This window comes from Azolla caroliniana, unplaced genomic scaffold (genome assembly GCF_043228905.1).
Source record: "Azolla caroliniana isolate FFs.n. ecotype wild unplaced genomic scaffold, voAzoCaro1.0.p SCAF_344, whole genome shotgun sequence".
Taxonomy (NCBI): domain Eukaryota; kingdom Viridiplantae; phylum Streptophyta; class Polypodiopsida; order Salviniales; family Salviniaceae; genus Azolla; species Azolla caroliniana.
In genome coordinates, this window is record NW_028230779.1 from 117 (window position 1) to 25,053 (window position 24,937).

General features: G+C 37.3%; 2 protein-coding genes across 2 annotated transcripts; one reads left to right on the plus strand and one right to left on the minus strand.

Annotated features, from left to right (window-relative positions):
• Positions 1 to 10,942: 10,942 nt before the first annotated feature.
• Positions 10,943 to 17,993, plus strand: LOC147848492 (glycine dehydrogenase (decarboxylating), mitochondrial-like). Its single transcript, XM_087338387.1, has 15 exons — positions 10,943 to 12,337; positions 12,686 to 12,931; positions 13,226 to 13,303; positions 13,410 to 13,510; positions 13,608 to 13,803; positions 14,071 to 14,196; positions 14,572 to 14,757; positions 14,930 to 15,043; positions 15,160 to 15,312; positions 15,524 to 15,712; positions 15,790 to 15,867; positions 15,987 to 16,112; positions 16,250 to 16,348; positions 16,720 to 16,837; positions 17,727 to 17,993. The coding sequence occupies exons 1-15, from the start codon at positions 11,108 to 11,110 to the stop codon at positions 17,819 to 17,821; spliced, it is 3,135 nt and encodes a 1,044-aa protein (XP_087194513.1). The 5' UTR covers positions 10,943 to 11,107; the 3' UTR covers positions 17,822 to 17,993.
• A 3,243-nt stretch (positions 17,994 to 21,236) lies between these two features.
• Positions 21,237 to 24,013, minus strand: LOC147848493 (putative protein phosphatase 2C 53). The gene is made up of 4 exons (XM_087338389.1): positions 23,271 to 24,013; positions 22,569 to 22,739; positions 22,109 to 22,288; positions 21,237 to 21,969 (listed from the first exon to the last, which is right to left on the minus strand). The coding sequence occupies exons 1-4, from the start codon at positions 23,868 to 23,870 to the stop codon at positions 21,736 to 21,738; spliced, it is 1,185 nt and encodes a 394-aa protein (XP_087194515.1). The 5' UTR covers positions 23,871 to 24,013; the 3' UTR covers positions 21,237 to 21,735.
• Positions 24,014 to 24,937: the final 924 nt, after the last annotated feature.

Genomic DNA, 24,937 nt, shown 5'->3' on the forward strand with positions numbered 1-24,937 from the left:
TACTACCTCAATTGCGTATTACGTTCACGAACATATGTTACGTTCGCGTACGAGGTCAATACCTCGATTCGTTCGAAATGATATGCGTTGGATTTACTATGCGTAAGAGGTCAATACCTCAATTGTGAATTACGCTTAACCTTATTTTCGGATGTTTCGTGTGCGTAGAGGTATATGCCTCGATTACGTATCCCGAATACATCATTGTTGGCTATATAAAAAAAACGATTCATTTAGTATACGCATATGTGGTCACTTATATACGTCTCTGATCGTATATATGTGATATATTGACATATGTGTATATTTTAGATTACGTGATTCATATCAAATGTTTTCCTAATTGGGGAGAGGATTTTGGTGCCGTCCTCACATTTTTGTGAGAATGGCGTTGTCACCATCCCTTTTATCAACAATTTTTATTGTTGATTACGTAACGAACCTCGTATAGCCAAAATGATGTTGAATACGTCGGGCTTGATCCACATCAAGTAGGGTCGCTCTAATGACACACGTATCCAACATCTCCCCTCGTTACATGGATACGATGCCACCATGAGCTCGTTCTTACGAGCGCCATTCGTAATGACGTAACCATGTGATGGGCCACATGAGCCTACGAAGACACAAGGGCTCATTCGGCTTGACCATTAGGTTACACTTTGGCATATGCCATTGTACTTACGAGGCTTGAGGGTAGGTAGCGTACAACCATAGTGGGTAATAAATGAGGGAGAAATAAGGCCACTTGACCTATATGTTTCTTTTAAAAAAAACATATAGGGCAAATGCCTCGCATATCTCGAATACGCCTCAAACATTAAACATTCAAGACGCGCAATCTACTTGGTTGGCTCAAGTGTTTAATGTATTTGTCCTCGAGGTCTCGAGTTCAAATATGACCAACACCATACAACATCGTTGATACATATGACTATAATACATGTTTAGACTTTAGGTCTAAGTGCACTTCGGGGTCCTCGTAATAGGACTTAAAGAGCCGAAACCACATATGTGGGCACAGAAACATAGTTATTGTTAACATTTTTTTCGTGTATAAACTATTCATGACGCGAACATACATGGTTGAGCCTCGGGGAGCCGCCATGAAAAAAATCGATATAGAGATCAGGGAAAGGCATTCATTTGTCACCCGCATGGTTTTTAAAACACCTCTGTGTTACCATAGTAACCTGATCTTGATACCAAATATTAGAGATTAGGTACTAAAGTAAGCATAAAATAAGGATATATCAATGATAGATCTAGAAAGAATAGAGAGAAAAGAGAGAAAGAAGGGTGCCGATCCACCCGACCACCCCCGAGCGAAGGGATCGAGACGGACTCGAGCCTCGATCGGCGTCCCATACCACCGCCTTGGCGTCGAGTCGTACCTGGACGATAGCGCGCTTGCTACAAGAGTCGTTCCACTCACGGACAGAGTCTCGACGTAGTCAATGCATGCCCAAATGAGGGTAGCTAGGCCTCTTATTTATAGTAATTCTCAAGGCCCCCAGCCATGTTCACACTTGGCCTCATGGGTTGTCTCAATCCCGAGGATTAAAAGTAATCCTCCCCTTCTTTAGACTCTTTGTTTAACCCTCACACTTATCCACGTGTATAGAATACTACGACAATTCTCACCACGGGATATTATATGGTCATGCTCGTAACATACGCGTTTGACCTTTTAAAAGATCAATAAACGGCGTCATCAATTGGGAGTAATTACGAAGGGATTTTCGCAAAAACCCAACAAAACCAAGGAATGATCGAACTTCTCGAATATTCCGAAGAGTGGGACAAAGCTTGATTTTCTCGATGCAAGAAGGATCAATTTCAACTCCTCGTTCGGTTATGAGATGTCCAAGATAAGTAATTGATTTCTTGAAGAACTCACATTTTGAGATCTTCGCATAAAACTGTTTGACACGCAATGTTTGTAAAACAAAGCGGACATGTTTAGCATGTTCTTGTACTGTACGACTATAAACTAAAATATCATCCAAGAAAATAACGACAAATTTTCCAAGTTGTTCTCGGAAAATGTCATTCATTTCTTGTTGAAATGTAGTCGGAGCATTGGTCAAACCAAAAGGCATAACCAGAAACTCATAATGGCCATAGCGCATACAAAATGCCGTTTTAGGAACATCGTCCTCACTTATACGAATTTGATGGTAGCCAGTATAAAGATCAAGTTTTGTAAAATACCGAGCTCCCTAGAGACGGTCAATTAGATCGTCAGCCCGGGGCAATGGATACAAATTCTTGATCGTCACTTTATTCAAAATTAATACACATACGCCATGTGCCCTCTTTCTTTTTAACCAAGAGAACTGGTGCACCCCATGGAGATTTACTATAGCATATATAACCCATTCGTAAATAGTCCTTGAGTTGCTTAGATACCTCATCCTCTTCGGATCGACTTAAGCAATAAGGAGGTATACTTATTGGTGCAACGCTAGGTACAATATCTATACGATGGTCTATATTCCGTATAGGAGGTAAACCATCTGGTAGTTCACTCGGAAAAACATCACAAAAATCATTTAAGATTTCATCAAGTTGTTGTTGTTCAAAATATGTTAATTGAACCGAGACATTATCGATATTGTAAACGTGAATGTCCGGATCAAGTACACAATAAAATAGAGTAGAACAAGACAACTCGGATATTGATGGACACGAGGAAACAATCGAGAGGGATTGTTTTTTGACACATTGAATAAAATGAGTACAGTCATTCAGTACAAATGTAATTGAATGATGAACCCAATCAATAGATAAAGAAGAGCTTTTATTATAGAACCAGGGATAACCCAGTATTACATCAGTGGTACAAAGATTCATTACATGGAAGTCTACTTCCTCTATATAAGTATCAATAGAAATTCCTAATGAATGAATTGCCCCGTTGATGTATTGTACTCTTCCATTTGCCAAGTGCACCGTATAGGTCTGATCAGTTACAGTGAGTTGGATTCCCCATACCTGAACCAAACAATCATTCACAAAGTTGTGTGAGCTTCCCGAATCAAATAAAAATTGTACGGGAGATGCATTGATATACCCGTTTGCACGTAGTAAATCATTGGGACCCAATACATAGTGAGGGAAAGAACATTGACAATTACTTAAATGATGTGTATAGACCTGAAGGACATTAGGAATCTAACCTTTATGGTCTGCAACTTTAGCTTTGTTATCGTGCTCTTTCCGTTGGAGCTTTCGACATTGCTCTTTTGTATGACCCTTCTTTTTGCAGAATACGCAAAAAGGATGTTGTTGCTTACAATCGCGATCCATGAATTCGTTGGGTGTCTTGCGTTTCCCAACGAATTGCGACTGCTTAGTCCCGGGCGCTTTGTTGGGTTTGTTGTGGTCCTTCTTCGAAGTGCGTTGATAGCGAAGAACTATTTCAACGGCCTCTTCGAAGGATTTTGGATCCTTATCATGCACTATCCAATGATAGTCCGAATTGGGGATGACATTGACAAAACAAGCTATTAACCAATTGTCCCCTTCTAGACCCGATTTTCGGATTTGGGTTCTAGCATGGTGGACATAATCTTCTAGCGAGGAAAACTTCCTGCTAGAGAGGTTCATTAAAGCTTGTGCTGCCTTGGTTCGAGAGGGAGGTTGCAGAAATTGGCCCTTGAAAACTGTGACAAAATCTGTCCAAGTATTGGGCAATTTCCCCAAAGTACGGAGCCCACACCACCAGGCGGCGGCCTTACCCCCTAGTTCTCGGCCGACATATGCAATCTTCGTACTATCTGGTGAAAAATACATCTCAATGGACATTTGTCCAGGAGGATTCCCTTGAGTTCCTTCCACTTGAGCGGATGACATCAGGTCGTTATTTTGAGCCATTAAATGATTATTTCTGGAAAAGAAATAGGATAAGGTCAAAGAGATAGTCATAACGTCATGTCGTGATGTAAACATATCATGGGCAAACATTAATCGATATCATGATCTCACGTCAATACCCCTCTAGACGTATGAGATGAGGCTCAAGATTAGGTTACTATGGTAACACAAAGGTGTTTTAAAAACCATGGGGGTGACAAATAAATGTCTTTCCCCGATCTCTATATTGATTTTTTTCATGGTGGCTCCTGGAGGCTCAACCATGTATGTTCGCATCATGAATAGTTTATACACGAAAAAAATGTTAACAATAAACTATGTTTCGGGGCCCACATATGTGGTTTCGGCTCTTTAAGTCCTATTACGAGAACCCCGAAGTGCACTTAGACCGCAAGTCTAAACATGTGTTATAGTCATATGTATCAACGATGTTGTTTGGTCTTGGTCATATTTGAACTCGAGACCTTGAGAACAAATGCATTAAACACTTGAGCCAACCAAGTAGGTTGCTCTTCTTGAATGTTTAATGTTTCATGCGTATAAGAGATATGCGAGGCATTTGCCCATATATGTTTTTTAAAATCACGTCATAACTTATATACATATATGTATATTATCACATATATACGATCAACTACGTATACACATGACCACATGTACTGATATTAAACAAATCATTATATTTAATAGCCAAAAATGACGTAATCGAGATACGTAATCGAGGCATATACCTCTACGCACATAAGACATCCAAAAATATGGGTTAATCGTAATACGCAATTGAGGTATTGACCTCTTACACATACGAGACCAAACGCATATATATGATCAACTACGTATACACGTGACCACATGTGCCGATATTAAACAAATCATTATATTTAATAGCCAAAAATGACGTAATCGAGATACGTAATCGAGGCATATACCTCTACGCACATAAGACATCCAAAAATATGGGTTAATCGTAATACGTAATTGAGGTATTGACCTCTTACGCATACGAGACCAAACGAATATCATTTACAACGAATCAAGGTATTGACCTCATACACAAACGTAACATATGTTTGTGAACGTAATACGCAATTGAGGTATTAACCTCATGCGCATAGACTAATGTAAGCATGAGATAAGCATGAGATAAGGATAGAAAATAGATGAATAGATAGATCTAGAAAGGAGAGAGAGAAAGAAGGGTGTCGATTCACTCGACCACCCCCGAGCGAAGGGATCGAGACGAACTCGAGCCTCGATCGACATCCCATACCACCGTCGTGGCGTCGAGTCGTACCTGGTGCTGGCACGCTCGCTACAAGAGTTGACCCACCACAAGACAGAGTCTCGACGTAGTCAACAAGATGATCAAATGAGGGTAGGTAGGCCTCTTATTTATAGCGATACCCAAGGCCCCCAAGCAAGTTCACACTTGGCCTAATGGGTTGTCTCAATCCCAAGGATTTAAAAGTAATCCTCCCCTTCTTTACACTCTCATTTAACCCTCACACTTATCCACGTGTATAGAATACTACGGTAAATTCTTACCACGGAATATTATATGGTCATGCCCGTAACAAGTGTAACCAATAGTCAATGATTGATGTGAATCTATGTCACTTGACCCCTTGGTTAAACACTTTTATTACAATTTATAAGCTTTATTCTAGCTTAACTTATCTATGCTAAATAGAGTAGGACACCTAATCAAAGTTAATACTCTATTTAGGATATTTCCATAGAAACATTAATTTGTACGTGTCTTCTACCACTATATGCATAATTTGAAATGGCATGCATGTACACTGGGAAACTCTTATCACTCTCATGAATGTATGTCATGCACATGTTTATGCATATATTTACATCATAATGCAATCACCCATCCATGTAAATGGAATGAAGTCTTCATTCATTTGTGTCCATACTCTTTGAGGCCAAATTCATATCACATCAATGAAAGGATTCCATGAATAAGAGTTAAGGAGCATCCCAAACTTTCTTTAATTTTCTTCGTGTCTGGGAATATCCTCAATTTAAAAGGAAGTTTAAAAGGTAATGCAAGATAAGGCCACTTTCATACGTAGCTCTGAGTGGCCTACATGATTTCAAAGGTTTAAGTTTACTTGACATTATATTATGATTATGTTCATAGCTTTCATTAGATGACTTATCGTATCATTCATCCAACTTCACTTAATGTTTTATGCTATAATTTATATCATGATTATTAAATTTACCTTTCCCAACATTTTTACTCTTTTATTTTATCGATGCAACAGTTTGTCGGAAATAAAATTTTCCATCATAAATTATTTCAGCAACTAAAATTCAGTTTGGAAATTCAATTATACATTATTGATGTTATCATTCAATTTGAAACTTCGGTTCCTGAAAGAAAATTTTACACTTCTTTCATTATGTCATTCAAGTTGAAACATAGAAGCACACATGCATGATGAGAGAGAGAGAGAGAGAGAGGAAGCCAAAATTATATTGATTGCGTCAAATATTTATTTGTTCTAACATGAACTTGTAGTTTAGGAGGAGAATGTTGTACATACATACTTGAAAGGTGTATATGGTTTGTTGGTGGTTCATGATAGTAGAAGTTCCTTGACGTAAATGCAAGGTCTCGAAACAATACTTCTAACTACATTTTGAAGTAATTATGTTGCCTTCATTGATCACTTTCTTTTTCTTTTTTGTATTGAAGCTTGCCTTTTTATGTTATCAATAGAAAGATAGTAGCTTCAAATATTATTCATACTTTCCCACATATGTATTCATAACAATAGCAAATATGTCATTTCTCCTATTGTGTACAAGCTAATAGGGTTTACTCCTTTAGGATATCTATATTTACACTCCATAAAAGCAATAAAATCTCAACCTTTGGAGATGGAGACTTGTCTTTTTTGCTACCATAGCATTTTTGTCACATTGATAGGAAATGTTGTCTTCTCTCTCTCTCTCTCGTTTGTAGATTATGCTTCCTCATCGAGGCCTTTTGTTGAGGTATCCCAATAACCCTAGACTCAAATGAACGATAACAAAAGTTTTGCATGCTCCTCAACTATTATTTGTTGAATCCTTTAGTCAATGTGATGTGTTTTCACCTCATAGATATACAGATACAAATATATGAAAACTACATTCCATTTGCATGAATGCATGAATGAGGCAAATAAATGCATAAACATGCCCATCATAGACATGGTGGAGGTAACAAGAATTTTTCTAGGTTTTCATTTTTGTTGCTATAATGATATCATGGCATACTAGTTTTCATTTCCGTTGATGTAGGATATCCTGGCGCACTATAGAACTTTGTTCAATTATGTGACTTGAAATAATGAAGATACATTTCTAATGAAGTAATGCTTGCAATTATATTGGGTTTAGCCCATACAAGCAACATAGCTATGTTGTGACTTCAACTCAAAACAACATATACATATTTGACCCAAGAAATAAAAATATATTATAACAAGTAAAACTAGGAATCTTTGAGCATTTTTTGGCCTTCCCGCATCCTACATGTCTATTAGTAATCCTATAGATTATTCCATAACGTAAACATGTATAATTGTTTTAATTAGGAAATTTGGATCATTGTTCCTTTGTTAAAAAATATTGAGGAACACATAAGAGTATATTTTTTAATAGGTCCTTGGAATTATTAGGGTTTCCTAGAACATAGATCAATATGTTTTGACCAAGGTGTCTTTTCAGCAAGTCATTCCAAATTCCATGTCTACACCTCATGTGCCATGGATGATGGTATTGTAAATATGGAACTAATAAACATTTTGAATACCTTAGAATAATGAATTTAAGTGTACATATATCCCTTATTTAATGATCGCTCTGAGCGAGTTTTGATTCCCTGCAATGTTTTACGGTTCAAAAGGGCCTACTTTTCCTTGGGGGAAATAAGTTTTTTGACCTAAGATTATGATGACACCATGACTTATGATCCCATCCATTGAAGGTCACTCTTTATCTTACAATGTAATTTGTATTGCTAATAGGAAATCTTACTTTTCCCATCTTTTTTATTCTTTATTTTATCAACGTAACCGCTTGTCAGAAATACATATTTGCATCATAACCTATTTCAATGACTAAAACCGATACCACAAATTCAATCAATATTAGTATTCAAATTGAATCTTCAACTTATGATTTAAAACTATAAACTCTTTGATTTTGTCATATGTCTTGGATGTGAAAATTGCCACTTTACTTGAACTGCTAAGAAACTACTTCGCTCGGGAAATGGGTTTCCTTGATTATCATACATATTAAATGCAAAGAGTAATATAATTACAAGGTAGGGATTGGGGAATGTGTGTATGCATCACATAAGAGAGAGAGAGAGAGAGAGAGAGAGAGAGAGAGGAATCATCTTGTTGATGATTAAGTTGGTTGTTTTTGATGTCATGGAATTATATGTAATAAGATCATCTGCTCTAATATGCCAAGTAGTTTAGGAGAAGAATGTGGTATATGTTGGGAAATGTGTGTGATAGTGCAAATGTTTAGACTCAAGGCAATGGGTTGGTGGTTCATAATCACAAAATTTATCTTTGACTAAGATGTAGAGCATCCGAACAATCCTTCTAATTACACTTTGGAAGATTTGTTTTGCCTCCATTGATCACTTTAAAAAATCTACATTATGAGCTTGACGACACAATCTCCTTAGTGCTCTTACTAATGTGTTGTGATTTGTTGATCCACGTTGGAGGAATAAAGGCTCTATCATAAATTAAACTTGTATGGTATTATTAGAATTGCCATGGTATCATTTTCAATCAAATGATTGTATAAAAAAGGTACTGTTCAAGACAAAAGTACTCAATAAAAAGTATTGCAATGATTTCAAATTATGATATGAATTGCATGCTTTCATGAGCATCACCTTTTTATCATAAAATGTTGGCATTTTCAACTCTAGGTTGTAGAAAATGAATTTGTAAATCCGGGTTTTCTGGAAAATACTCAAGTTGAGAGGTAGTATGATCATATCAAAACTATGAACAAATTTGTAAATTTTCATTAGATAACAATGTCATTTTAAACCCTTAGGTTGTAGAGAATGAACTTGTACCATTTGGGGAGAAAATTGTTAATTGTAATGTGATGATCTCAAACTTTAAATAATTATGATTTTTATGGTTTGAATCTAAAGTCATTTTACACCCATTGCTATAGACCCGAAACCAAAATCTTCAAGATTACAACATCATATTTAAAAAAATTGTTCATAGCAACAATTTGTAATTGGCTCGTAAAGGCAACTGTTTCACATTGTGATTAACCGCATAATGTTTTGCTTGCCATTTTATTGTAGCATCCTTCAACAAAACAATCAATAGTTATCTAGAGTATTATAGAGATTAAGCTTGCTGGTATTTTGGCGTCACCCTATAAAGCAAGCTAGGTTCTCCCCCTGGACATTGGTCATTGGTCTTGCATAGGTTAATAGAGTCAGTGGTTCTATATAAGTTATGAGATTGTACTGTTGTTACACTTTTGTTAGCCATTGCATAATGTGATTGGAGATGGTCGCATGTAAAGAATATATTCTCCACATATCGATAAATATAGAGTGCTCAAAATCAAAGCATAGGAATCTCAATGTTTGAGGTGACATAACCATATATTAAAAGCTTCGTGTTTGTATACTCCCAATAGAAATAGTCGACATCTAACACTTAATGGGAAATAATAAAAAGACGTAAGTAGATTGATGCATGTGCTTTTTTAAGCACAATACTGCAAAGCAGGGTTAATATATATGAGGATAGCAAACAAACTTTATTTTATAAATTCAATGGATCGGAGTGCTCAACACAAAAAATGCAACGGCATTATCGACACATTATTACACGCGAATAATTATCTATGAACAATGCAAGCGCATATTATTTTGTGGTGTGTGGATGTGCATATTGTATATGATTTTTGTGTTTCAAGATGCTGGTTGCGTGGATGATGTTGATCTACTACCATCCGATGAAAGCGAAGCATGTTCGATTTGTAGGATCACCGAGCATCCACGCAAAACTAAGACGAACCCGAACCAAACCATGTGAGCAGGCTTCACATGCAATGCCATAGCTTGACGCCAAATAGTGCAGGGCAGTTGAGCCGACACACATATTAATATTGTATGCATAGGTAATGCGACCAATGAGAGATGGCCTCTTTGTGTGTGTGTGTGTGTATGTATGTATGTATGTATGTATGTGTGACTCGTGAGTGTGATGTGTGTATGTATTTGTGTGTGTGCACTGTGTGTACAAATGTATGTACGTACATTGCCGACACACACACACACACATGATATGAGTGATCACAAATATGCATGCACACATAGACACATACATACATACACACAGAGTACGTAATATTATTCGAATGCATTGGCCAACATTCTTTTTCATACGAATGCAAATGTTACCAAAACATGCTTATGTTTTCTTTTTTACACTTTTTACCTTTAACTTTCTTACCTTATTATTATTATTACCTTATATTAAATAATGAATACAAAAGTATGGTATTTACCATACATCGAGGGGTGTTTACCGTACTCGAATGATGGAAGCATTCGCGAATGCGAATGGACGTAATGTACGTATGGTTCATATTATGCATACCCACGAGTACATACGTAGAAATTTCAAATACACAGATATGTATGTACACATACGTATGTACGTATACGTATATGTATACCTTCATTGTCGTGCATGCAGAAATGGGTGCCCACTGCGCACCATCTCCCCCCCCCCCCCCCCCTCTCACTCTCTGTCTATGGGTACGGGTAGATCAGTGCAGAGAGAAACAGGGGAGAGAGAGAGAGAGAGAGAGAGAGGGAGAGAGAGAGATTAGGAGGGGTCCACCTTCCATATCAAGTTGTCAATCAACCCTCGCACGTTGTTCATTTCATCCAGATTCGAAGTATGTACATATATTAAGTCAGCAGACAAGGAAGGAGGTCCTCTGCTAAGCAAGCTATGGATCTCTGAACCCCCCCCCCCCCCCCCCCTCTCTTCTGTGTCCTTAGAGATCCTACATATTCCTGTTTTCCTTCCAGATCTATGTTCTAGCTACTGGCCACCTCTTTGAGATCTGCTCCACATTTATCAGCAGAGACCTCATTTCTTTTGTTTGTAACCTTCAACCTTTGATTCAAGACTCTACTTTGTATACCATCATGTCTGGAATAGTCAGGAAGATGGTGGGTTCTCGTCATTGCGGCGGCCGCATCTCGTGTCTTCTTCTTCAAAGCAGAAATTACATATGGAAGAAGATCCCGGAATCTCCCACCCCTGCTTCTTACACGAGGAGAATATTATCATCCCCCCCCATGATTCCGTCGGAATACTCTATGGCAGCGATCGCGATCCCGGGATATTCCCGTGGAATCTCGATCCATGCGCTCGAGCCAACCGACACCTTCCCTAGACGCCACATCAGCGCCACGCCAGCAGAACAAAGTAGGATGTCTAATATTTGTGGATTCAATTCTATTGAAGATCTCATTGATGCCACCGTCCCGACTTCTATCCGACGGCCTGAAATGCACCTACCCAAATTTGCTAATGGCCTCACAGAATCCCAAATGATAAATCATATGAGATCCTTAGCTTCCAAGAACAAGATATTCAAATCATATATTGGAATGGGTTACTATAACACCCATGTACCCCCTGTCATCATCAGAAATATATTGGAAAATCCTGGTTGGTATACCCAATATACCCCTTATCAAGCCGAGATTGCACAAGGTAGGCTCGAATCTCTACTCAATTTTCAAACCATGATCACAGATCTCACAAGTATGCCCATGTCTAATGCATCATTGCTTGATGAGGCGACTGCGGCCGCTGAAGCCATGGCTATGTGTAGTAGCATCTCTAGAGGTAAGAAGAAGACATTCCTTATTGCGAGTCATTGCCACCCACAAACCATCGATATATGCAAAACGCGTGCCGATGGGTTCGAGCTGAATGTGGAAGTGGTTGATAGCATTGAAGGATTCGATTACAGTGCCAACAAGGATGTGTGTGGTGTACTTGTACAATACCCTACTACTGATGGTGAAGTAATAGATCTCTCAGGGATCATTGAGAAGGCTCATACACACGGTGCAAAGGTAGTGGTATCGACTGATTTACTAGCTTTAACTATCCTTAGGCCACCTGGGGAGTTGGGGGCAGATATGGTTGTTGGTTCGGCTCAACGGTTTGGTGTTCCTATGGGATATGGAGGTCCTCACGCAGCTTTCCTTGCCACTTCGGAAGAGTATAAAAGATTAATGCCTGGTCGTGTTATTGGTGTGAGTGTGGATGCAAGTGGAAAGCCTGCCTTAAGAATGGCGATGCAGACCCGTGAACAACATATCAGGAGAGAAAAAGCTACTAGTAACATATGTACTGCACAAGTAAGTACTTGCTTCTGGATCACAATTGTATATTTGCAACTGTCTGCAGATTTATTCTCATTTGAACTTCTCTTCATCTTGTTTAAGGTTGTACATATTTTGAATGTAGACATCAATTTTATTGCTAATGACCCTTTCACTTCCGTAGTTTGTATTTTTTATTTAGGTATTGATTGTCTAACCTTTTTTACTTGCTTATTATGTATAATTAGTTGAGAGTAGACATTGCTTTTGCTCATTTGAGTTAAATTCCTCTTTTTTTCACTTGTGTTGTTTGAATCTTTGGATGCAATATGATTTTTTTGGTTCATTTGGACCTTTTTGCTGAGTTTTTATTTTGGAATATAGGCATTGCTAGCAAACATGGCTGCCATGTATGCTGTGTATCATGGGCCAGAAGGATTGAAAAATATAGCCGAGAGAGTGCATGGACTAGCAAGCACATTCGCAGCAGGGCTAAAGAAATTTGGCCATGTAAAGGTAGAAAACACACTGTTCTTTGACACTGTGAAAGTTGGGGTGGCTGATGCAAATGCCATCTCACAAGCTGCTCTCAAGCGAGGCATTAATCTACGAGTATTGGACAAGAACACGGTATGTACAGTTGTGAAGTGGATTTAAAGGAATTCATGTTTGCTTCTCATCCATTCAAAGCAAAGTACATATAAACAAATTCAACATGGGAAAAATGTAGTCCATTCAAAACAATGAATAACCTCGTTGAGTGTAAGTGATATAAACAAATTCATGTAGGTGGTTATCATGTTCCCATTCAAAACAATGAATACCATGGTTTGAAGAATTGGATCTGTATCCACATGAAATATACAGAAGGGATGAAGAAGTTATTTCTCCATACCAACACTCGTTTACCTGTGATATTCATAGATAACTGTTGCAATGGATGAAACGACGAGTCTCGAAGACGTTGATGAACTTTTTGAGATATTTGCTGATGGCAATCCGGTGGGTGCTTTGTTAGGTTAATTGAATCTATCTTGTTCTTTCAAAAGGTGCAAAACTGACCATGCTGATGTCTCCTTTCTTTCTCTTTCTCTCCTCATTTTTTTAGGTAAACTTCACTGCCCAATCCCTCGCACCTGAGGTAGATGCTTCCATTCCTGCGGAATTTCAACGTGAAAGCGGGTTCCTCATGTTTCCTGTCTTCAACTCGTAGGAGTTTTCTTTTGGGAGATTAAGTTTTTATGTATTGGCGAACATGGAGATATATACATCACTTAAAAAGTTTTGCTTTTTAATTGTATTGCAGCTATCATTCCGAGCATGAGATGTTACGCTACTTGCATAGGATTCAATCCAAAGATTTGTCCCTTTGCCACAGTATGATACCCCTTGGGTCTTGCACTATGAAGCTTAATTCTACAGTTGAAATGATGCCAGTCTCATGGCCCGAGTTTGCCAATCTTCATCCTTTTGCACCTCCAGATCAGGCTGCAGGATTTCAGGTATTCTTTAGGACGAAATACTTGTTCGGTATTTTGTAGACTGTTTTGAATTAACCAGATACCCTTGTTTTGAATGATTCAGGGTATTTTGTAGATCTCCCTATTTTTAATGTCTTTCCATGAGTGCTTGTGATTCCCAACTACTACATTTCATGTTATGTTACTAGCCATAGAAATGAAGACCAAGTTCTATTTCAAATGAACTTATATGATAGGTGTATTATCGATCTAATTTGCATTGAATCAGTTTTGTCATTTTATATGTAGGAAATGTTTCAAGATTTGGGGGAACTTCTAGCTGAGATTACTGGCTTTGACTCGGTATCTTTGCAACCTAATGCTGGTGCTGCCGGAGAGTATGCAGGTCTTATGGTTATTCGAGCATACCATCATGTAAGTTGTGGCACATGATATATATAGATGATCTACTAAGAGCCGAATAACCATACCATAATGTAAGTTGTGGCACATGATATATATAGATTATCTACTAAGAGCCTGATAGTTTTGTCTTTTCTTTGACATTCCTTTGCTAGAGAGGATCTCTTGATTCACTGCTAATGTTATTATTTGTGAATATATAAATAATCATACATACATACCTACATGTGCATGGGCATACATACATATTTATATGCAGACATTAGGGACACATGCAAAATATTTATATCATTGTATTGCACCGTTTTGGTCTCATAGGCCACATTGGGCTTCAAGCAGTTTATTTTTCATTATTTCGTCATAATTGGTCTACTGAACTTGATGTAGGCAAGAGGCGACTATCACAGAAATGTATGCATTATCCCTGTTTCTGCCCATGGCACAAACCCCGCAAGTGCCGCCATGTGTGGAATGAAGATTGTCGTTGTGGGAACAGATGAGAAAGGCAATGTGAATATCGAGGAGCTTAGGAAGGCTGCTGAGGCCCACAAAGATAACCTTTCTGCCCTCATGGTAAGTTATAAATAGATTGCCTCATGCTGAAGTCTAAACACATCCTGAATTCTTCAATGACAATCAAATATAGCACTAGGGTGTAGACTTCACCATGGAAAGACAAAGGAGTGTGTGACCAAGAATCACTTTAAAGATATTAACATTTTTCTGCTTGAAATTAAAATAATAGGTAACATATCCATCAACCCATGGAGTTTATGAAGATGGAATTGATGAGATCTGCGAGATAATCCACAAGAATGGTGGCCAAGTGTACATGGATGGTGCTAACATGAATGCTCAGGTTAACTACTTGGAGCTAAGATTTCTTGGCTGGTCTATGTTGTATGTTTCTTTACACATATAGTGCTTCTGTTTCCTTGAAAGGCCCGATTCATGCTTTATTTCCGACATTTCTAGGTTGGTTTGACCAGCCCTGGACACATCGGGGCAGATGTTTGCCACTTGAATTTGCATAAGACATTCTGTATTCCTCATGGTGGAGGTGGCCCAGGCATGGGCCCTATCTGTGTGAAAAAGCATCTTGCTCCATTTTTACCTTCTCATCCTGTTGTAAGTATGAAGTTTTTTTCTCCCCAAAGTGAAGAATAATATTTTCAGGGTTTGCAGCTAGTGTAAGTAGAAAAATCCATGTAATCCTATATTATAATTAACGGATCAGGTTTTCAGATAACAGAATCCCTGGCATCTTCAAGACAAAAGTAAAAAAACATTTTAATTTCTTTTGAAATGAGTAGAGACATTTTTGTGTGATTCTCCACAGATTCAAACTGGAGGGATTCCTCAACCAGAGAAGCTTTCACCATTGGGGTCTATTTCTGCAGCACCATGGGGCTCAGCATTGATTCTACCCATCTCCTACAGCTACATTGCTATGATGGGGTCCAAAGGGCTCAAGCAAGCATCTGAATTGGCTATACTTAATGCTAATTATATGGCTAAGCAACTAGAGGTAATATTGAGTTGATACTTGAAAAGGTATGGTGGTTATGGATCATACTTATCTGTATTTGTTTCTCTCTGTTGTAGGATTACTACCCGATTCTATTTCGAGGAAAGAATGGCACTTGTGCCCATGAATTCATCATTGATTTGAGGCCATTTAAGGTACTTGGTTGACATCTTTTAAATGTTTTTCTTTTCTATGAATACTAAGTTTAAAAGTTTGTGGATTTGATGGAGACTTCTAATATAATCAAATCACGCCTCTTTCTATTCCACAACAGTCTACGGCGGGTCTAGAGGCAGAGGACGTAGCAAAACGCCTTATTGATTATGGATTCCATGCACCAACAATGTCGTTTCCCGTACCTGGAACTCTTATGATTGAACCAACTGAAAGTGAAAGCAAGGTAAAACCTCAAATCACCAGGAAGAAACCAACTCAAATTTGGTTACAAGGGCTGAGAATGAAGAATTATTTATACTGTTGTAGTTTTTTGTCGGAGCCTTATTGGTAAATATTGTTTGTTATATATGTTGTGGATAGGCTGAATTGGACAGGTTTTGTAATGCAATGATCTCCATTAGGAAGGAGATCGAAGCTATTGAGACGGGGATTGCTAGTCCACAAGACAATGTGTTGAAGGTGAAGTTCCAACAACCTCATGTCGTTATTAATAATTATATACTAATGTATAACACATGCATACGAATCCATTTAACTATATATGGACCCATATACATACACACACATATATATACATATACATATATGTGTGTACAACCATGTGCTCCCCTTCAATCTGATGTCGTTTGGCTATATATTAATGCATATACTCACTTAATACTAATGCTCATTAACCATAATGTATGTCAAATGCATGTAGTTAATGTGCTAATGCATGCACCTATTATACGCATCTAGTTAGTTATGTGTAATGCCATGGAGTTATAATATATTATTACAAAGTTTATTGATAGAATGAACTAACTTATGGTGTAATATGAGGATTCCAGGGTGCACCTCATCCGGCTGCTGTTGTTATGGCCGATGACTGGACGAAACCATATTCACGGGAGCTAGCAGCTTTTCCAGCATCGTGGGTCCGTGCATCGAAATTCTGGCCATCAACAGGTAAAAGAACATTTAACCCATTTGACTAGTTAGGAGTTCCAACTCCCGTCAATGACAACTTGAACCTAACAACCAGCAACGGTTTGGTTTGAACCCAACCGAATCGTGAAACTGCGGCTTAGCGGTTTAAACGGTTTGGTTCGGTTTCAATAGTTAGAAACCACGGTTTTAACGGATTTTTTTTTTTTTTAAATTTTAAAAAATTGTTTTTAAACAATGTTTTCATTTTCATGCCTTATTCTCACATTTTAGGAAAATCTTTAAAATTTTGAAAATTTAAATAATGAAATATTTTAAATTTTAAATTTTAAAATTTGACCTAGGCTAAAAACCGAAACCGAACCATGGAACCACAATTTTACTGGTTTAATGGCTTAACGGTTTGAAATTGGTTTAATGGTTATGATTACGGTTTCGTGTTTCGGTTCGGTTTAGGTTTCAAATATTTTAAACGGTTTGGTGTCAAACCGGTTTGGTTTTGATCCTCTCGAACCAAACCAAACCGTTGCCAATTGTTACTTGAACCCCCATTTAAAGTTTTTTTTGGTTCATTCATCATTTACTCTCTTTTTTTTTTTCAAGTCTAGAAAGCCAAACAATGCAATAAAACCCTTGCTATTATGTTGCCTTGCCTAGAATGCTCAATCTTTATGCGTTGGAAAGATCAAATGCCTACCAATGCTATCCCATCTTATTACATTTTTCATCTAAAATGGACCCCTTTGCAGCCATTAGAATGCAATTGATGCATTTTATTATCTTCATTTGATCTCCTCTCTTAAGAAGACCTGAATGCCAACCAATGCTATAAAAACCACCCTTGCTATTTATGCTTTCTTAAAAATGTGGACAATCTTTGTTAAATCGATGTTTTTAAATATTATCTTAGGGAGAATCGACAATGTCTATGGTGATCGCCACCTCGTATGCACCCTTCGTCCGTCGGAGCCAGAGTTTGAAGAACAAGCTATTGTTGCCGCATGACCGAATTGTATAATATATCTATTACAAAACAATGTCAATTTCTAACCAGAGTGCAACCATTGGCTAAAAGTTTATGGCATTGATTGATTGATATCAACAAAAGTTGTTTAACCTAAGACTCATCGATATGCTAAAAGCGACCTATAAGAAATTCAATGATTATTGTTGCACACTTTATTTTCTCAAAACTGTTTTTTGTTATATCCTATACAAATTAGGGTTTTGAGTCTTTTGACGTCGTATTAATCAATTACTTTCTCTAAGGTATTAATAAAGTGACGCTTTCTATCACATGCTTTAATACCATGTTATTGTCGCGTGCGAGAGAGTCCATTAAAATTTCTTTAGGTATAAGAAAAGAGAGAGATTTAGAAAATCACATAAAGAACTCTAGGGGCTACAATTTAAGTCATTCTTTTACAATTCTCAAAATTCAGTTCACAATGTTATACGCACCTATTTGAATGAAATCACCTTGTTATTATTATCTCTTTGTTTGTTTTAAAATATGTTGACATTAAGGTGACACTTATGAGGACAAGGTAAAGTGCCCATGGAACTCACTTGTGAGAGTTGCTGAATGAAATTTCACTTTAGCGAAAATTCGTTGTAGGATATTCCATGAAGATCATCAAACAAAATTTCTCATACTACATTCCTACTAGGTACAATACTTAAGGTAGTAAAACTCCACCTTATACCCTAATACCTAAGGTAGTGAAACACAACCTTATACATGGGAAGGTAAAGCTTTTGCTCTTTAAGGAAAAGCCCAAGAGAAGATCACAAAACTAGTTAATGATGCCCAAACTAGCGACATAACCACCCAAATTGCGTTAGCAACTGGACATGTAGGGAATCTAATATCTCGTCTCAATCATTGTATATAAAAAAATGGCTTGCAAGTATTGATTTGGTGTATGTCAATTTAATACACTATTGGTACCAATTTAATGATTTCATTGGTGTACACTACGGGTATTGTTGAGTTATCAATCTTTCCAAAGTTCATTTGCCAACAATCCTAGAGTAGGGGCCTCAAGAATAGGCAAGGGGATAATGATAGACAAATATGATCATATCTAGGAGGTATGTGAACCTTGCTCGCATATTTTTGAATGCCATGATGTTTGTATGGCACTAAAATAACATTTTTTAATATACTTTAATTCACTATGCAATTGAAGTTAGCGTTGAGACTTTCCTTTAACATCAAAATGCAAGTGTCACGAGTATACAAGTACATCTAAGAGTAGAGAACTATTATATTGTCTTCACTTTAACAATTGCCTATAATTTAATCAATCTCAAAATTGGTTGGTAGGAATGCATTAAGCATTGGACCAAAAGAGATTGTAAAGTTTAACACTTAAAATGACTGAGCACTATTGACAACATATTGGCGAGGATTCATTTGATCATGATAGATCAACCTTTTCCATACAATGCACACTTTAGTGGATGAGACAATCAAGGGTGCAATGGGGAAAGACAGGAAATCATGGGGATCATTAATGCTTGTACACTTTCATCCAAGTAGCAAATAACCATACTCGATTGAGAACTACTTTGAGTTGAGTGCAAATAACTAAGTTGTACTCAACATCCACGTGAAACTTTGATAGGGTGACACATAAACACGAATATTGCAACATAAGTTGTGACAAACATTACCTTGTATCAATATTTGTCTAGGTCGTCCAAGATTTACAAGGTTTCTCTTAGTGCATAGGCCAAACATGAACTTATGCATATTTTTGTGTAACATAGATGCCAAAGCAAATGCACTTCACACTTCCTAGGCTTTAGCTATATCATTGGCTAGAGCTTTTAAGAACATGAGCAATTATCTACTAGTGCTCGAGCTATAAATTATTTCCATGATGAGAGAATGTCCAACCAATTTTGCACATTTGTTCGTTTATGCACAATAAGAAGAATCGAGCGAGTGAAATGGAAAGCAATAATGGGCATACAAAAGCTCTCTCTCCCTCTTCCCCCTCCCTCCCATCAAACCTTTGGAAATGCTTGTCACATGTAAGTTAATGTCCTCTCATGTGTAAGATCGAGAAATTTGGGAGCTATAATAAATTGATGTTAAAAATTGATTGTGATAAATATAGCTTGATTAGTTATTGGTGTCAAGATGTGATATCACGATGTGTAGTCAATCTATGGTCAAGTGATAAAAACTCTTGATTGGGTGAAGTTTATTTAATTCTTTATCAAATTCTTTATAATCTATGGCCAATGAAAACCATAAAGAACCTATTGTTTTCATAACTAGCCTTACCGAATTGCACATTTATACTTTATCATACACTTTCTCATACCAATTTCTTCCTACTCATATAGGTATACGTACATATAATTATATGTGTGCATGTAGTATGTCAAGTATATGTATATACATAGACACATGGGCTTTCTAATTTTTCTTTCTTCATGCATTACAAGCAATACCATTGTTAGGATCATAGATTGACAAATGCGTGATATTCGAGAATACAAAATGGCCCCAAGAATATTAAAAAACCATTCGTTTTGTAAAATAAATATAAAAAAATTAATTAATTATTTAAATAAACGTATTTCACCAAAAAAAACAATTATTCATTAATAGATTATAGTGTCAAGAGAGTTTATGAAACTTTTAATTAATTAATTAATTTTTTAAAAACGAATATTTTTAAATTTATTATACAAATATGATTACTATGTAATTAATATGAACTTTGAAGATATGATTAGTTTGAAGTACTATTTTTAATTTCAACATAAAAATATCCATAAATTTTGAGGAAATAAAAAGTGAGAAATTAATGAGCCATTCGTATTCGTATTCGTTTGCATTCGAATGGGAAACCCGACGAATGCGAATATGTCAATCTATGGTTAGGATAATATCTTGAGATATGTTGTTTGTATATTTACTTCTTTATAACTTGAATCATGAAGACTAGTAAAACTACCACATCAATGCATCTTCTCAAGTTTATGCGCATTGCATGTAATGCACTAGTTATGGCAAATATGTTGCAATATGGTGTTTGGAAAGTTACTTTTCTATAAACATGCACATTGCATGTATATGCAATCTCACAAAGCAATTTGTTTGTTCTTGTATGTTTACATTAAACACAAAAGCTCTATCCTTTTGTCTAGATAAGCCATATGTGAACACAATCATGGAAAACATATAACCTCTTGCTCACCAAAGAAAGTGAAGGTATGATGAGTAAGACTCTACTTGGTATTGTATGTTTTCCATGATCTCTTGTAGGTTATGAACGGCAACATTTCATTGTTATTTAGCAAGGAGATCATTCCTATCAAAGAACTAGGGTACGTTCTATGAAGCAAGTTGGAAATGCAAGGGAGAACATATAGATATATCATTGCAAACAAACAAACATTGCAACAAACAAGATAATAATCATTATCTCATCCCTCCACTTTGGGTAATGAATAAAAAATTGCAGGTACATCAGAAATTGAAGAAGTACTTCTCTAGTTTACTGAGAATTCTTCTTGTTGGTAGATGGGTTAATAGAATCGTATCCAATGAACACGAATAAAAAAGGTTAAAATAAGAAATAATGGAGGAACCCACAAACACCCTTCTTAGTTGGGTGTCAATGAAGTCCTTTTTGCCATTTGTGGCATATCAATAATCTCTCTGCATCAGGTTTGTGAATTCGACGCGTCCACTTATAACAATGGTCAAAGACCAAAGCAATTATATCTGCTTTCACCATTCAACTATGTTCAACATTTGTGTAGAAGATGCTGAACTTTTATCGGGGCTCTGGTTCCCGAACATACTACAACCAATATGATAGATATGATGTAGTTTTGGATAAATCTTAGAATCCAATGCAATCTTAATTAGGTTTTAGCTGATGCAATAGAAGTTAGCTTTTCGCCTCCATGTGATAACAGAAGCTTTGTAAGGGCACTATCATCACAGTAATATCATCAATGTTCCCTCTACTCGATGCTTTTTGGATGAGCATGTTGCATGCATTCATTTTCAAATCGCCATCCTTGTGTTGTTTGGTTGAAGAACCTTGCCCTTGCATGGTCGATGACACATTTGATGCCAACAAGACTTCCCTAGCACAATCAATGGCTTCTTGATCACTCACCTGAAAACAACAAACCATTCATCAGAATAAATATCGATAAAAACAATCAAACATAAGCATATTAACGTGCTTCAAATTTGAGCTCAAATATCATGATCCATTATAAACATATATAACTGTGGTTGTGTGTAGTAGTTACCTTGTCCCATAGTCCATCTGATGCTAAGATTACAAACTCGCATTCCGGAGTAATCTTAATCTTCTTAACATCGGGCTTGGAAGATACCCATCGCTTCAAGTTCTTATCCCCAAAACCTCTTGTCACTGCTAATGTGCCTTGAAGTCTCCACATTCCATTGATACAATCTATAAAACCTCCCTGTAATTTTCAAACATAGAGGGATACACTGGTAAGAATCTACAAAACCTTGTATAGTGTCCATCAACACTAAAAAACTTACTGACTTTAAATATCGTATCATCATAAAAAATAAATATGTATGGATTAATCAGTTATAGAAGCCATGCAAGATTAAGAGATGTTAATTAAACCTTGTAGATTAATTGTCCAAAAAATATCAACTCCATATATAAACTACTTCAAAATTATTCATGACGTGAGCTTAATGTTTTGAGGTATGTTTTACAGGATCACTTACCAAGTCCTCAACCCGTTGGCATTCTTCTTTATTGTTCGCACGATGAAGAGTCGTGAGTGCTTCGGCTTTACCACTCCTACATAGGACCGCCTTGCAATCACCGGCATTTGCCACAACCAATTGTCCCTCTGTCACCAGAGCCGAGACTGAACATGCCCCACTATTCACATCCTAATCATTGAAACATATATTTAGGCAACAATGAGCACAAATGATTCCATAAAAACAAAGGCTTGATTTGGTCTATACATGCAACATCCAATTTCTGCATGTTACCAGAGTCACATACATGTATAAAAGGATACTAGTCTTGTAAACCAAATGTGTGTAACATATAAAGAAAAGAAAAAATGAGGGCATAGAAAAGCCTCCATTTATCTACAAAAATCTCATGTGCACATATTTATTTACTTATGTGTCTGTGTCTGTGTCTGTGTATATATAATGTGAATATTTGTATCGTATGGAGATTGAAAAAAACACAAGTGGCACAAAAAAACCCATTGATCTAACATGGAATATCCATGTGTGTATTATGTACATGTCCAATACATACATACATGTGCTTGTATATATGTATGTGTAGAAGTGGATGTCAACATGCAATATCTATGAGTGTGTTTAGTATCTATGTTTATGCACATGCACATGAATGTGTGAATTTATATGCATCTCTGTGGAATCTGTGACATATATATATACCTTAGATAGGAATTGTGAATCTGTATTGGCATATCCAGCTACCATGGCATCCTCTATGCTTGCTTCACTGTCCATTTCCATAGCTATGTTCTCACCGAGCTTCTCAGCTACAAACTTTACTGCATCTATGCCTCCATGGCCATCAAAAACACTAAAAAGGCCTTGCTTTGGCTGACCCTTGAAATTAGGAAGGGCTGAGTAACCATCTTCCATGACAAATTTCCTTCCTTTCTTGAAAGCCAGCCCAAATAGGTCATTAGGGTCAGACTGATGACACGAATATGATGTCGACAACGAAGAGGATTCCTCCTCGATCAATTGAAACTGATTGGCTTTATGGAAAGAAGCCAACCTCGCGTGGTCCGGGATAGACAACTTTGCGGGCTTGTTCCTCTTAGGGGAGACCTTGAGAGCTCTATTTTCTTTGTGACTTGTTGTTGTTGTTGTTGCTGTTGAAGATGATGATGGTGATGGTGATGGTGATGGTGACATAACAAGAGGGAAATTTGTCTTCTGGAAGGAGTAGCAAATCTGAGCGTTGAACTGCATAAGATGTGCGAGAGCTGGTCTGAGAAGAAGCTCCTGATCACAAGAAGCCATGGAATCAGTTGGGATTGACACAGGGGAGATTTTTTGAAATAGAACACCAAAGAGGGTTTCTTTTTTTCGTTTTTTTGTCTTCTGAGTGTGGATTGATTGACGAAACAGGGTTTTTGTAGGGGGGGGGTGTGGGGAGGGAATCAAGAGCTCTGAATTTATATGCCTCTGGCTGGAAAGACAGAAAAGAGTTTCCATTTATTTACAGATCTGTCCTTCCTTCTTCTCTCTCACAAAAAGAGACAGAGCAACGACACGGTCTTTCTTCCACACGGTCCTCTCTCCTCGTCATTTTACTTTCATGGTCTGTGCCGTTAACTCTCCGTCAACGTCTCCTTCTGCGCCGTTAACGTCTCCGTCATCTCTTCTTGTCTTCTTCTCTCTCTCTCTCTCTCTCTCTCTCTCTCTCTATCTCTCTCTCTCTCTCACTGTACACAGAGGAGACAACATTCTAAGATGTAATTCACCTCTTTTTTGGTCTTACTCATAGGCCATTTTGGCTTCTTCAAAGACACATAATTACATATATGTACATATATCTTTCTTCCGTTTGGGTCCCGTCCTTCGCTCTCTCTCTCTCTCTCTCTCTCTCTCTCTCTCTTTCGATGAATGGGTAAATATCCCATTTTTTGTTGTAAACCATTTGTCTCATGGGCCAATTTTGGCCTTAGAAGACATTAATATTTCTCTCTTTCTCTCTCTCTCTCTCTCTCTCATCGAAACCTTCTCTTTCAGTTTCTCGAGTCTCTGGCAGTCTGCCCGACACTCACCCACGAGACCATTGCTTGTTCTCTTTCTCACCACGCCTCCCCCATACATGGCAATTACGATGCCTGGCATCGGGACCATGTTCCGTTTTTGTCCGTTTTCCAAGCTTCTCTCGTTGTCCAATGATCCAACATCAAGACATAGTCCATTTTTATTTTTATTTTGTTGGCAATCTAGTATCGAGCCAAAGCTTCTTCTACAAGTCTCCCTTCCTTCAGTCTCTCTTAGGCCATTCCCTTGCTCGCTCGCCCCATTTTCCTTTTCATCTTATCGTAGTGGGGCACATGTCTTATTTGGGTATC